The sequence below is a fragment of the Solanum tuberosum genome, unplaced genomic scaffold, assembly GCF_000226075.1.
Source record: "Solanum tuberosum cultivar DM 1-3 516 R44 unplaced genomic scaffold, SolTub_3.0 scf00040, whole genome shotgun sequence".
NCBI classification, from domain to species: domain Eukaryota; kingdom Viridiplantae; phylum Streptophyta; class Magnoliopsida; order Solanales; family Solanaceae; genus Solanum; species Solanum tuberosum.
Genome location: NW_006238964.1, coordinates 1136004 through 1150222, shown reverse-complemented (window position 1 = coordinate 1150222; position 14219 = coordinate 1136004). Strand labels below are relative to the sequence as shown.

The window sequence follows — 14219 nt, the reverse complement described above, 5'->3', positions numbered from 1 at the left end:
TTAGCCTAATGCTAAAAAGTCAATGAAAGGCTTCATTTCTTTGGATAGATAAATTCAGAAACCCTTTCAGGATCCAATAGAAAACCAAGCTCTTCTTTTTGGATAATAAGAAAAACTATTTTGGTCACAGTGCTCCCTAGCAGGCGCGGAGCTAGAGTTTCAATAACGGAGTTCAAATTAAATAGGAAAAGTAAGCACACAAAAAGATCAAAATGGTTTAAGTTTTATCCTACTTGGCTGCGCCCCTAACCTTCCCTATCCATGAAAGTAGTTAACTACTCATACATTTTATTATGTACTATATATATAAGTTTTGTTCACTAACATAAATTAAGATTTTTTTTGGGTACTGAATCTCTCAGACATTGATTCTGTGTACTTATTTCTTGAATTTAAAAACTCAAAAGAATTTAAAGAAAGATTTTCCTACTTGTCCAGTTCCAGAATATGACCAAAAGGGGGAATAGGTGGCTCTGCAGTCTAGGCACCCACAATTTTTCCCTGTTAATTAACGTGCAATTTCTATAGGCTGCTGTATTCAGGTGTTGCTCAGAACCTAAAAAGGGTACTTCCAGTTTCATTTCAAGATTTGAAGCAACGTGTACATATAGAGAACAAGAAAGAAAGAAAATAGATACTTTGAGTTGTCAAAACAAGACTAGTACAACTAAGAAAAATAAAATTGAAAGAAAAAGTTGTAAAGGTGTAGGCTTTTAGCCAGAAAGATGCAGGATAAGAGTAGTATCACTTGTTTGAGAAGTAAAGATTTCGTTTTTACCAATACAACTTACCGAGTGAGAGAGGCTTAGAGAAATCCAAGGAGCTTTGAAGGGATTGCTTTTTGGGAAATGGGAGCTTGACAATTTTGAGCCTCCTCTTTTTCCTTTGCTTCCTTTATAAAGCTATCATGATATGGACACCCTTTGAAGTGAACCAAATGATCAATCTCCAATTATTCTAAATCCCCTGTTATTTTTGTCTCTTTCTCTTTCAAATTTTCATTGCCTCATTTATTCAAACAGTTGGTGTGCAAGTAGAAAATGAAGTGTAAATTCTGCTATTTCGTCCTAATCATAATTGCACTCTCCTTATCCTGTGTTAATTGCAGGCCATTGACATCAAATCAACAATTTGTACACAACAAATTGAGTACAAATAAGGTAATTCTCGACATCCTTTGCCTTTTGATTTCTGTTTTTTCGCGATTTAGCGTATTCAAATGGAGTACTAAACAAGTTCTTTTTTTCAATCTAAGGGAAATATGAGCATAGAAGGAGAAAGACAAGTGAAGGAAGTAGAAGAAAATAGCAATGTGAGTAACGAAGAGATGAAATTGATAGGATCAAGTCCTCCAAGCTGTGAGCACAAATGCTATGGATGTATGCCTTGTGAAGCCATACAAGTACCGACCAACACAGGTCGAGTGGGAGTTCAGTACACTAATTATGAGCCTGAAGGATGGAAATGCAAGTGTGGCCCTGCATTCTACACTCCTTAGTCGGACTAATCTGTTCACGCGTTGTAAAACATCCCCGCGATGGGAAGGTTCTCGAATTCTAGCTTATACCTTATAGTCGTGTTAATAGGTAAAACAAAAGAGGTATTTATCGTTTGGATTTAGTCTTAGGCCAAATTGGATTACTTTGATGTTGTATGAGTTCTTATGAGAGTATGTATAGCGGCATCAAGAGAATTTTGTTGTTAGTGAAAGTTGGGTAGAAAACAAAAGATTTGTTTAGTTTTCATGGATGGTTTAATCTTCTAATTCTTGGTATAAATTTACTATCATTACTTGACATTGTTTTGGCTCTCCGTTTTTTAGAAAAAGATTATGTTTGAGATAAAATACTTTCTAAAAAAAATGACTTCATATTGAAAATAATTATCACTTTATTATGATCATGTTTTCACAGTTGGCTTAATGGTTCTAGGTGGCCAATATGCTGTAATTCGAATCACTATTAACTTCCAGACTATGAATTAGCAGCACTTTTCTTTGTTTAGTAAATCAAAATATTATAAAAGGAAAAAAATGCATACGGCAGCAAAAACGTTTTTTAGTTAAGTTATTTTTTTTTCAAATATTTAATTTGTAGCCAATATTGACAAAGTTTAGCTCCTTCTCCATAAGTAACTTCAAGCAAAACAAATCAAACATAATTTAAGCGCAACTTCAACAAGCAAAAGGCCAAAATGAAACAAGCCTTTGATTTAGATACTTTTCTTTTTGTGACATCAGTTGAGAAGGAAATCATCATTCTTTACTTTTGCACTATGATCATGCTTACCTAAATTTTTAATTCTGATTGATTGTCTAAATTTTTAATAACTAATATGATCGTGTTGTTTGATATTTAGTCTAGAAAGAGAGAATAGTTAGGATTGTCTAAATTTTTAATAACTAATATGATCGCGTTGTTTGATATTTAGTCTAGAAAGAAAGAACAGTTAGGAGAGTTTACTGAACTTCGTGCATATATATTTTTAATTTTATTTTTTTATCAATAATCTTACAACCTCAAACAAAAATGACAAAAGTTTCAAAGTTTCTTTGCATACATAGAGAAAAGACATAAAGTCACCATTGAAGTTGTCCTGAATTTTCAAAAAGACACATTAACTTTACAATCGTCCTATTACCCCACTAAACAATTATGAACTGATATTATTATATCATTTTTCAACCATCTCGGATTTTAAGAAGCAAGTGTGTTCACACGTCAATCATTACATGACACGTGTTAATTCAATTAAAAATATAAAAAAAAAAATTAAGTTTTTTCTTTATCTCTCTCTTAATTTTTTACTTATTCTCTTAATTGTTGACTTATTTTAATTTTATTTTCTTTCTTTTTCTTCACCTCCCACCCTCACCCCACCCCCCCACGTCAAGTTGAACCGCTCTCCCTTTTATTTCTTTTCTTTTTCTTCTTCTTCTCCAATCAAATTCTTTATTTCAATGATTTTTTATTTTAAAAAAAATCATACTATTTTATAGACTTTATTGAATTATTGATAACAAAATTAATTATTTTTCTAAGAAAATTTAAAATTTTGATGGTATTATCAATTACTCCTTTTCATATAACTTCAAAATTAGAAATAATAATTTTAAAAAGAATCAATAAATTCCCCAAAAATTGAAAGAACTTGATTGAAATTGGATAAAAAAAAATTATATGATACCTCCTAATGATCTTGAAATCTAATGGGTTTATCAAATTGTTCAAAATGTAAGAAAATATTTAGATAAAGTTTTAAAATTAAAGAGAGTAAAACTAATAGTAGTAAAAAAAAGGAAGGTGAAATTATGGTAAAAATGGTGACATTGAAAGTGAGAAACTTCAATGGAGATGACAATGAATTTTTGAAGAAGAAAGAAAGAGAAAAAATAATAAGGAAAAAAAGTTCGTAAAATAATAAGAAAATATATTTATAATAAAATTAGTTATTTTAGGTTGTTCACCCTCTTTTGAGAGAGTGCACACACTCTCTATGTAAGGTGGACGTAAAATGATATATCAGTTCAAGATTGTTTAGTGGGATAGTAGGACGCCCGCATAGTTTAGGTGTCTTTTTGAAAATTCGGGACAAGTTCAGCTGTCACTTTATGTATTTTCTGTACATATTATCTAAAATTAGACTTTAACAGGATACATATGTCTCGCGAGTCTGAAGCTATTTAAATTGGCTAAACTTGTAAGCATGTATAAAGTGGCTATTTGTGAACTTTCCCCCATGCTACAAGGATGGGAGTCATATGGGCTGGGCTTTGTTGAACTCTCAAAAAGTCCATTTCATTAACGGCCCAATTTAAGCCTTGACCGAAAGTATTTATACTAATGCCCTCACAGTTTCCAAATCTGACGCGAATAGCTACTTCTTTCACTGCAATCAACAAGAAATTTTCCGGTAGTGAATCGCTCTTTCATCAATGGCCGGTTTCCTTCTAAATTATGTATGTAATCTTCCTCCTTCTTTTATTCTATGTTTTATTAGGCGCAAGATTTAATTAGATTCTTCAACAAAGTTTGCATTTTTTGTTAGATCCGATTTTTCAATGCTTAATTGTGTAGTGATCTCGATAATCTTCTTGTTTTAGTATATCAATGGTTGCGATGTAATCAATATTGGATTTCCCTGGTGTTAACCATCATTTGTTAGTTATTGCCTTTTTTATTTTAAAAAAAAATTAGATCTCAGTCGGTGCAGATGCTCATATGTTGTTAGTAATTTCCCTTTGATTTTTAGAAATTAAACGTGTGTTATTGAGGAATCGTGTGTTGGAGTACCTGTTTAGTTAGATACTCCCTTTGTTTTAATTTGTTTGTCCTGTTTAGACTTGACACGGAGTTAGTTTAAGAAAATAAGAAGACTTTTGAACATGTCCTGTGGAAAACTACAATTGAAGAGTTGCCAAAAAAGAAAGATGCGTTCTCTTTGAAACAGACCAAATAAGAAAGTAAAGACAAATAAATTGAAACAAACGGGTTAGTTTGGTACTTGTCTGATGTGAGTGAATGGTTTACTCATGGCAAAATGGTGATTGTTCGATTGTATAGGATTCTTGTCCTGTGGTGAAGAACATACTTCTTTTGGATTCGGAAGGAAAGCGTGTAGCTGTTAAATACTACTCTGATGACTGGCCGACAAACAGTGCTAAGGTTGCCTTCGAGAAGTCTATTTTCACCAAGACTCAAAAGACAAATGCTCGGACCGAAGGTATTGGGACCTGTTCTTGCTTGAATGATCCTTGATTTTCATGTCTGAACTATTTTTAGCATGTTTTGTGGAATACCGTTGCATTTGCTGTCTTATATAGTGAAATTCAAAACAAGTTACATGCTCGTGACCCGCAACAACTAATAGGGCGAACATTTTAGAACTAATACTATTTTCTTTTTGCAACTACATACTTTCCTTGAATAAGAAAGCCTGAACGTGACTTAACTACTTTTTGTTGAGTTTTTCTATTCATCGTCTTCTAACTACTGTGAAAGGTTTGATTTTTAATGTGCTTAAGTTGTTTTTGGGCTTACTTTTTGAGTTCTGATCTGCAGCTGAAATAACAATGTTTGAGAACAACATTATTGTTTATAAGTTTGTGCAAGACCTCCACTTCTTTGTCACTGGAGGTGATGATGAAAATGAATTAGTTCTAGCCACTGTTCTTCAGGGTTTCTATGATGCAGTTACCCTTCTCCTAAGGTATATTTAGTGAAGGCTCTAAAACTACTCCTTGATTTCGGGATTGAGATCTTTTGATCTGTTCGAATTTTCTGCCTTATTCGAGGTGCAATTGTTTCAGGAATAACGTTGAACAGAGAGAGGCACTTGAGAACTTAGATCTCATTCTTCTATGCCTTGATGAGATTGTGGATGGAGGGTAAGTCAGTGGTTCCCTAGTAGTTGTATTCTAGCAAGTGCACTGAAAGAAATTTTACTCAAATGTTCATTCCTCCAGTATTTTGATTGTGATAGAGCTCTCTTGTTCCAACTTCCAATTTCTACAATCAACATTTTTACTTGACTTTTTGGTGCTTGGAATGTATGCTTGCAGGATGGTTCTTGAAACTGATGGTAATATTATTGCTGGAAAAGTTTCCAGTCATAACATGGATGATGGAGCACCCTTGTCTGAACAGGTAAGCAACATATTCTTTGCATTGCTGAATCATACTTTAGTCATGTGTATATGTATGTGTACTTATGTAGAATCTCATATATTTCCTTGACTTTATATAACCGTCGGAATTTTATGGGTTTTAGGACAAGGTAAAATAACAGGCTTAAAAAATAGACCCGTAGAGTAATCCATCCATCCCTTGTAAAGGTCTAAAAATCAAGCCCTTCCAGATCTGTAATCTTGCTTAGGCTGAAACTTAAAAGGGGTGAGGAAAATTTTCTAGTGAGGCAATGTTTGAAGATATCCCAAAATGCTCCTGTCCCTTGTTTAGCTCATAAAGAAAAGCAACTGTTTTGGTAATGTTCATAGGAAATTCATTTTACTTGTTAGATTATACTCCCTCCGTCCTAATTTTTATTGTCTTAGTTTGATTAGGCATGGAATTTAAGAAATATTTGTATAGTCCTTTAAATCTTGTGATCTTAAGTTTGCCATGTAGAATGTTGGAATTGGAAAACTTATTTTTGGACAGACCAAAAAGGAAAGTACGACACTTAAATTGGGATAGAGGGAGTAATTAGATTTTTTACGACTAACAACTACGCCTCAGTTCCCCCTAGTTAGCTTACACTAATTTGTTTACAATTTTCAGACAATAACTCAAGCATTGGCAACAGCGCGCGAACATTTGACAAGATCTCTTCTCAGATGAAATTTTTCTTCAAGTTTGGAGAGAGCAATTATTTTTTGACGTAATTCTTTATGATCATATACCTGTAGTTATTTTTATTTCAGATGGTGATGGTTGCGTATTCGTAGAGTCAGTTATTTTATACCATTTATAATGTTCTGTTGCCTGTACTATCTTGTAAGATGAGGATATCCTTATTGCATTTTGGATCAACATGAATTTCTGTTTCTTTAAACCTTTTCCTTTTGACTTATTCAAAGTCCAACAAATCATAAACAAAGCGTCAAGCCATGAATTTAGTTTTTTTAATAAAAAAAAATTGATTATAGTAATAATAATAAAAAAGATGCTCATTAGTTGTTACACTAATCTTCCGTTATGTGTGAGGTTTGGGGAAGGATTGGATTACAAGAGTCTATTTTCGTACACTTTAGAAATGTTTCTTCCAAAACTAAACATATTTTGACTCAAAACATGTGTGTTGCATCCAAGGTGTTGTATATTGGATGCAATGAAATAGATGTAAACTTTGGAGATGGAAAATACACCAAGCATGTGGATGATAAATATGAAATTGTTACAGGAGAGATTCCTAAAAAAAGAAAACTTATGTACTACTTTTGGTGTTTGACGACTAAAAGTTATTATTTGAAAGAATCTTCACCTTCGTTAAAGAAATAAAAGAATATATTACTCATAAATAGTATACATGGAATTAAGCAGACACGAAGAGGAAGTAACAAATGATAATAGAAAGACCACAAAAAGGTTACACAAAATGGAACACAATCCCTCTATTCTTAATAAGAGGTTTCAAGTTTGAGTCAGTAAAAAAACAAAGCTTTTGATATGGGTGCACAGTTCTGCCTTTAATGGGTTTTACTTTTTGATTGATTAGTTTTAAATAAGGTATCAAACATCAGTTGATTTTTTTTTTAAAAAAAATACTACTAACAAAAATGTGATCTAGTGGTCAGTGAAGTGCGTTGATAACTAAAAATACTAAGGTGATTTCTTTTCATTTCTCCAAGTCTTGATGAACCTAGTTATTCCATACTTATATTGATAGAAGATAGCTAATTAATTGAGGTGTGCGCAAACTTGATTATTAAAAAGAAAAGTAAGGAAGTGAAAAAAATAGGAAAAAAAAAGAGAGGCGCCGTAAAATACTGGCATTTATTGGAAAGTTTAGGAGGGAGAGAGGAGTTGAATTACTTGTGCTTCCTAATTCTACGTAAAAACTTGTCTCTGCATTCTCACGTTGCAACCTCCGTTTCTTCCTCTCCCCATTTCTCTTCTCTTTTTTTTCTTTTTTTTTTTTTGCACTTTTTCTCCTTCAGGTAACTTTTTGATCCTTCACTTTTCTCTGTTTTACGGGCACGTTACCAAATTTTTTTAAAAAAAATGCATAATGTATTTCCCTCAAATCCCATATTGTGATTCTGTGAAAGTGTTATTCTGGATTTTCACCTTCTGAAGGTCAATAATATCTCTTATTTGTTTACCGTTACAATAGCTGAATATTTTGTCATTTTCCATCATTTTTTATATTCTCTTTCAACATGGGATTGGCGTTCTGGGTCGAGCTGGTCCGTTTACGGTTTACCTTTCATGTGGTTTGCGCACAAAAGCAGTTTTCTGTGAAGTATTTGGTTTATAGATTTTCAGCTCTCAAATTTTTTTATTTTATTGATCTGTGGACTCAAGACTTTATTCAGATTAATTGATGCCAAAAAAATGTTTTTTTTTTTTTTTGGATGTTTTCAGGTTAAGTAAATCTCAACGTTGTGGCCTAAATGATGTTGTAGTTCAGTGAAGCATGATGCTCGGGGTGTTTAATTGTGTTGTTGTTGAAGGGAAGCTATAGCGCGCTGTGTGTGTTGAATCTTTTTCATGCGGTGATAAAGAATGGCTGGAGGTAAAATAAGGGCGAAGATCCGTAGGAGTAGTATTTACACATTTGGTTGTCGTAAAAGGCCACCAACTTCTGAGGAAGAAAGTCCTCATGAGTTAGGACCTGGTTCTTCAAGAGTAGTCCATTGCAACAAACCTCAACTCCATGACAAGAAACCTCTCAAGTATTGCACAAATTTTATATCCACTACAAAGTACAATGTCATCACGTTCCTACCCAAGGCCTTATTCGAGCAATTTAGGCGTGTTGCTAACTTGTATTTCCTCTTGTGTGCAATCCTAACACTTACAACAGATCTTTCGCCATTTGATCCGTTTAGTACGGTGGCTCCTTTGGTATTTGTTGTTGGTTTGAGTATGGCAAAGGAAGGATTGGAAGATTCAAAGAGATTCCTACAAGATATGAATGTAAATCGTAGGAAAGCTAGTGTACATTCGATAGATGGTGTGTTTGAAGATAAACCATGGATGAAAGTCCGGGTTGGAGATGTCTTGAAAGTGAAAAAGGATCAATTTTTTCCATGTGATTTACTTCTTTTATCATCTAGTTACGAAGATGGAATTTGTTACGTGGAAACTATGAACTTAGACGGAGAGACAAACTTGAAGGTAAGAAGAGCTTTGGAGGTTACCTTACCCTTGGATGACGATGAGGCTTTCAAGGAATTCAGTGCCACCATAAAATGTGAAGATCCCAATCCTAGCCTTTACACTTTTGTTGGCAACCTTGAATATGATCGTCAGGTTTATCCTCTTGATCCTAGTCAGATTCTTCTCCGAGATTCAAAACTTAGGAATACCGGTTATGTCTATGGAGTTGTAGTATTCACTGGCCATGATAGCAAAGTTATGCAGAATTCTACAAAGTCCCCTTCAAAGAGGAGCAGGGTTGAATTACAGATGGACAAGATCATTTACCTCCTTTTCGCCCTCCTTCTATTGATATCATGTGTTAGTTCCATTGGTTTTGCCTTAAATGTAAAATTCGACATGCCAAAATGGTGGTATCTGCAACCTTTTGACAATACCAATAATTCAACTGATCTAAGCGAGCCTGAGTTGTCTGGCCTTCTGCATTTGCTCACTGCACTTATTTTGTATGGTTATTTAATTCCCATATCCCTCTATGTCTCCATTGAAGTCGTGAAAGTCCTACAGGCATCATTCATAAACCAGGATATCAGTATGTATGATGATGAGACAGGAACTCCTGCTCAAGCTCGTACTTCAAACTTAAATGAGGAGCTGGGGCAGGTTGATACGATCCTCTCGGACAAAACTGGCACTTTGACATGCAACCAAATGGACTTCCTGAAATGCTCTATTGCTGGTCTTCAGTATGGAACACGTGCTAGTGATGTAGAACTTGCAGCTGCAAAGCAGTTGGCAGAGGACATGGGTGGGCAAGATCTTGAACCTTCACAGACAACTGATGGGGGGAATGGAGGAGTCCAATTAGAGACTGTCGTCACCTCTAAAGATGAAAGAAACCTCAAACCTGCAATAAAGGGGTTCAGCTTTGAGGATAGCCGCCTAATGAAGGGATGTTGGATGAAAGAGCCAAATACAGATGTCATCTTGCTTTTCTATAGGATACTTGCAATTTGTCATGCTGCTATTCCTGAGCACAATGAGGAGACTGGAGGCTTTAATTATGAATCAGAGTCTCCAGATGAAGTATCATTTCTTGTTGCAGCCAGAGAATTCGGTTTTGAGTTTTTCAAAAGAACTCAAGCAAGTGTTTTTGTAAAAGAAAGATACCCTTCTTTTCAAGATCCAATTGAAAAGTAAGATCAAGTTTCAAACCTCTAAAAGTTGCTCCCAAGAATTGCATTACCTTTGTTGCGCACTTACATTTTGTTCCATTTACTCCAGGGAATACAAAATTCTTAATCTCTTGGACTTCACCAGCAAGAGGAAGCGAATGTCTGTTATTATTCGGGATGACACTGGCCAGATTCTTCTCTTGTGTAAAGGAGCAGACAGGTCTTTCTTTCGTTACCCTTTTTTATTCTCAATTATAGCTCCTGCATCTCTAAAACTTGGTGATTCAAGATTCATTCTGCTGTAAAACATAATGTCAACGCGAATGTCTTGTTCTCCGTGTGAAGTAGTAAATATCATAAGGGATGAATTTCCCTTGTTTGTGCTATTTGTTAAGTTTGTCAATGTAGCTTATGGCTACCTGTCTTGTTTAAATTTTAAATTAAACGTTGTCTATTTGGATTATTCAGCATCATCTATGATAGATTAGCAAAGAATGGAAGGAAGTTTGAGGAAGCTATGACTAAGCATTTGAACGAATACGGGGAATCAGGGTTGCGTACTCTTGTGCTTGCCTACAAGAAACTGGATGAGGCAGAGTACTCGACTTGGAATGAAGAGTTTACTAAAGCAAAAACTTCAATTGGTGGGGACAGAGATGTAGTTCTTGAACGTGTATCTGATATGATGGAAAAGGATTTGATCCTTGTTGGTGCTACAGCTGTAGAGGACAAACTACAGAAGGGAGTATGTTCCTTTTATTACTAGAACTAGAAAATGAAAGTTTATATATTTTCCTTCACTGTCCTTTTGACATATGTTTTCACCAGGTTCCTCAGTGCATAGATAAACTGGCGCAAGCTGGTCTCAAGATATGGGTTCTGACAGGTGATAAGATGGAAACAGCCATAAATATAGGGTACGCGTGTAGTTTGCTTCGACAAGGGATGAAACAGATATGCATAACAACAGTGGATGCAGACTCAGTGGCCCAAGATTCTAAACAGGTAGATTTTCTGGAATTAAATAGTGGAAATTTATAAGTGTCATTCGTGACAGTTCTCCGTTTGTTTGTTACTGATCAGGCTACAAAGGAGAACATTTTGAAGCAAATCACAAATGCTTCCCAGATGGTCAAACTTGAGAAGGATCCTCATGCTGCATTTGCTTTGATAATTGATGGGAAAACACTATCTTATGCATTGGAGGATGATACGAAGCTTCAATTTTTGAATTTAGCTGTTGATTGTGCTTCAGTCATTTGCTGCCGTGTCTCTCCTAGGCAGAAAGCTTTGGTAAGATAGTCTCGAACTTGATTTAGTTTGCTTTTCCAAATCTATCCCGAATATTCTTTCTTCCATAAGTGAACCTATTCATACTTGTCAGGTAACTAGGTTAGTGAAGGAGGGAACTGGAAAAATCACCCTAGGCATTGGTGACGGTGCAAATGATGTTGGGATGATTCAAGAAGCAGACATTGGTGTTGGCATTAGTGGTGCAGAAGGAATGCAGGTTGGTAATGCGTATACCGGGTTTTTGCCTTATTAATCTATTAAAAGCAACTTTACATTATTCTTGGGACTATAATATGCATATACGAAGGATTCTTGCATCAGTCTTGAGGAATGAAACAAGGTCATATTTTCCCCTTGGCGAGTATATCCTCCTGCTGTAACTGCGCTTAAATGGTTATCAGCTTCTTGCAGGCAGTGATGGCTAGTGACTTTGCTGTTGCACAGTTTCGGTTCTTGGAGAGACTTCTCGTTGTACACGGGCATTGGTGCTACAAACGAATTGCTCAGATGGTAATTGATTTATATCTGTTTCATTTTAAGCACAGAACATGAAATACATACATTACTTGGATCCTTTACATATTTCATCTAATCTGCACCATAATCTTCTGTATGCAGATATGCTACTTCTTCTATAAGAACATAGCTTTTGGCCTCACACTCTTTTTCTTTGAGGTTTACGCTGGCTTTTCCGGACAGTCAGTCTATAATGATATGTATATGATTCTATTCAATGTGCTTCTTACCTCATTGCCTGTAATTGCACTCGGAGTATTCGAGCAGGATGTGTCTTCTGAAGTTTGCTTACAGGTGAGTGAGTCCTTTGGCAATAACTTCTTCTTGGAGTTCCTTTTCCTATCTGTTAACCTATTAAAACCTTTATTGCCTCTGCAGTTTCCTGCACTGTACCAACAAGGCCCCAAAAACTTGTTCTTTGACTGGTATAGAATACTTGGGTGGCTTAGCAACGGTATCTACACCTCCCTCGTGATTTTCTTCCTCAACGTTTTATTCTTCTATAATCAGGCATTCCATTCTGAAGGCCAGACTGCTGACTTGGCTATTCTTGGTACTTCAATGTTTACCTGTGTCATCTGGGCTGTCAACTGCCAGATCGCGCTCACAATGAGTCATTTCACATGGATACAACATGTTTTTATCTGGGGGAGCATTGCTGTTTGGTACCTATCTGTTGTTCTCTATGGTGAGATATTCCCAGGTTACGCTAAATATGCCTTCAGAATCATGCAGGAACACTTAGGTCCTGCTCCAATCTTTTGGTGTACCACCCTCCTAGTAACTTTAGCCTGCATTTTGCCTTACCTTGCCCACGTAGCTTTCCAAAGAGCGTTCCATCCGAGGGATCATCACATTATTCAAGAAATCAAGTATTATAAGAAAGACGTTCAAGATGAACGTATGTGGAAGAGACAACAAACTAAAGCAAGACAGAAGACGAATATCGGTTTCACAGCCAGAGTAGATGCCAAAATTAGGAATTTGAAAGGAAGGCTGCAGAAAAAGCATTCACAGATGGAGTAAACATAAGCATAACTGTGCATTGCTTTTTCTTCTTTTCCCCATGAAATGGAAGTTGGCCATTTCCAAATTTTCCCCCCTGGCCCTTTCTGATTTATTTGTAAAATTCCTCTTTTTTCTTTTTTACTCACAAGTATAGCGATGATCAACAAATTAGATCATTCATTAGCTAGGAAGTACTTACTGTGAACATTGCAGTGTACAAATACTTATACAATCCTTGTAAAGTTATGAGAAATAGCTAACACACATTTCTCTTGGTTTCAATGTCAACAATTTATGAAATTGTTAACAAGTTTACATGACTAATTCAAGATCAAACTACCTAATCCATTTACTTTGGATACATATAGCCAACTTATCATTAAAATATAGTATGATTTTTTGAATTGATGTTGACTAATTAGAATTAATAGAACACAATGAAATCAAACTATCCATAATAACAATTAGTTGGGACTGAGATTTAGTTGTTGTATATTGTAAAGTATACATTATGTTTGGTGTTTGTTAAATGTTTTCTTTTTCATCGTAACTCCTTCACAAGTTGTTTAGATGGTTGTTAACTTGTTATAGTATATTGTATTGTATTATATTTTAGAGCAACTTTCACATATAGCAAACACAAATTCATATTTGTATGCTATAGCAAAGTTTGCATAATTGCGCTCCATAGCAAACATATATATGTATAATTCGCTATACATATACAAAAAAAACAGTTGTATAATATGTTTTGGTATACATATACAAAAAGATCAATTGTATAAAGTGAGAGAGGCGAGTGAGAGAGCGAGATCATGGAGAGGGGAGAGAGGGGAACGAAAATATATGTATATATACAATTTTCTCTCGCTTTATACAAACACAAACGCACTTTATACACTTGCGTTTGTATAAAAACGAGAGAGGCGAGGGAGAGAACGAGAGTGGCGAGCGAGATTCACTAGGAGAGAGGTGAAATAGCAACAATTTGCTATGAGGTACAATTAAATCAAACTATATTTATAACATTTAATTTGAATTAATAGTTTGCTATTATATACAATTTTCCCTATATTTTACTTTAAATCTTGAATGATGGTTTGAGGAGAAAAATAAAGTTAGGCTTGACGGTTTAATATTATTAAAACAAATGTTAGTTTATTTTTAGACGAAAACAATGTTTAGTGTGAATGATAAAACAATATTGTTGTTTAATGATTTCTAAGTTTGATATGGGATTATAAATATGTATTTATAAAAATTACACATTTTGGCATCACCTATATAAATGTGAAGAAGTGTAAGTCTCTTAAGGAAGCTTCTCTAAGGTCAATTCTCTAGGTACTAATAAAATTGAATGATGTTCATGGAACAAAGCAATGAAAATCAAAGATGGTTAAAGAGT

At 34.8% G+C, this 14219-nt stretch overlaps 2 protein-coding genes across 2 annotated transcripts; both read left to right on the top strand.

Moving 5' to 3' along the window:
* The first annotated feature begins 3869 nt into the window (after positions 1 to 3869).
* LOC102583032 (coatomer subunit zeta-1-like) lies at positions 3870 to 6552 on the top strand. Its single transcript, XM_006342904.2, has 6 exons — positions 3870 to 3958; positions 4563 to 4722; positions 5061 to 5208; positions 5309 to 5386; positions 5561 to 5645; positions 6279 to 6552. The coding sequence occupies exons 1-6, from the start codon at positions 3935 to 3937 to the stop codon at positions 6336 to 6338; spliced, it is 555 nt and encodes a 184-aa protein (XP_006342966.1). The 5' UTR covers positions 3870 to 3934; the 3' UTR covers positions 6339 to 6552.
* A 1536-nt stretch (positions 6553 to 8088) lies between these two features.
* Positions 8089 to 12971, top strand: LOC102582700 (probable phospholipid-transporting ATPase 4). The gene is made up of 9 exons (XM_006342903.2): positions 8089 to 10018; positions 10107 to 10217; positions 10466 to 10742; positions 10826 to 11002; positions 11081 to 11290; positions 11382 to 11507; positions 11702 to 11800; positions 11909 to 12100; positions 12185 to 12971. The coding sequence occupies exons 1-9, from the start codon at positions 8226 to 8228 to the stop codon at positions 12830 to 12832; spliced, it is 3633 nt and encodes a 1210-aa protein (XP_006342965.1). The 5' UTR covers positions 8089 to 8225; the 3' UTR covers positions 12833 to 12971.
* The last annotated feature ends 1248 nt before the right edge of the window (positions 12972 to 14219 follow it).

What these genes read in the sequence shown, in the direction of transcription:
- LOC102583032 (XM_006342904.2), top strand. Translation starts at nt 3,935, where the DNA reads ATGGCCGGTTTCCTTCTAAATTAT. An exon ending in CCGGTTTCCTTCTAAATTAT is followed by an intron (nt 3,959 to 4,562) that starts GTATGTAATCTT and finishes TCGATTGTATAG; the next exon opens with GATTCTTGTCCTGTGGTGAA. An exon ending in GATGAGATTGTGGATGGAGG is followed by an intron (nt 5,387 to 5,560) that starts GTAAGTCAGTGG and finishes GTATGCTTGCAG; the next exon opens with GATGGTTCTTGAAACTGATG.
- LOC102582700 (XM_006342903.2), top strand. Translation starts at nt 8,226, where the DNA reads ATGGCTGGAGGTAAAATAAGGGCGAAGATCCGTAGGAGTAGTATTTAC. An exon ending in ACAAACGAATTGCTCAGATG is followed by an intron (nt 11,801 to 11,908) that starts GTAATTGATTTA and finishes TTCTGTATGCAG; the next exon opens with ATATGCTACTTCTTCTATAA. An exon ending in CTTCTGAAGTTTGCTTACAG is followed by an intron (nt 12,101 to 12,184) that starts GTGAGTGAGTCC and finishes TTGCCTCTGCAG; the next exon opens with TTTCCTGCACTGTACCAACA.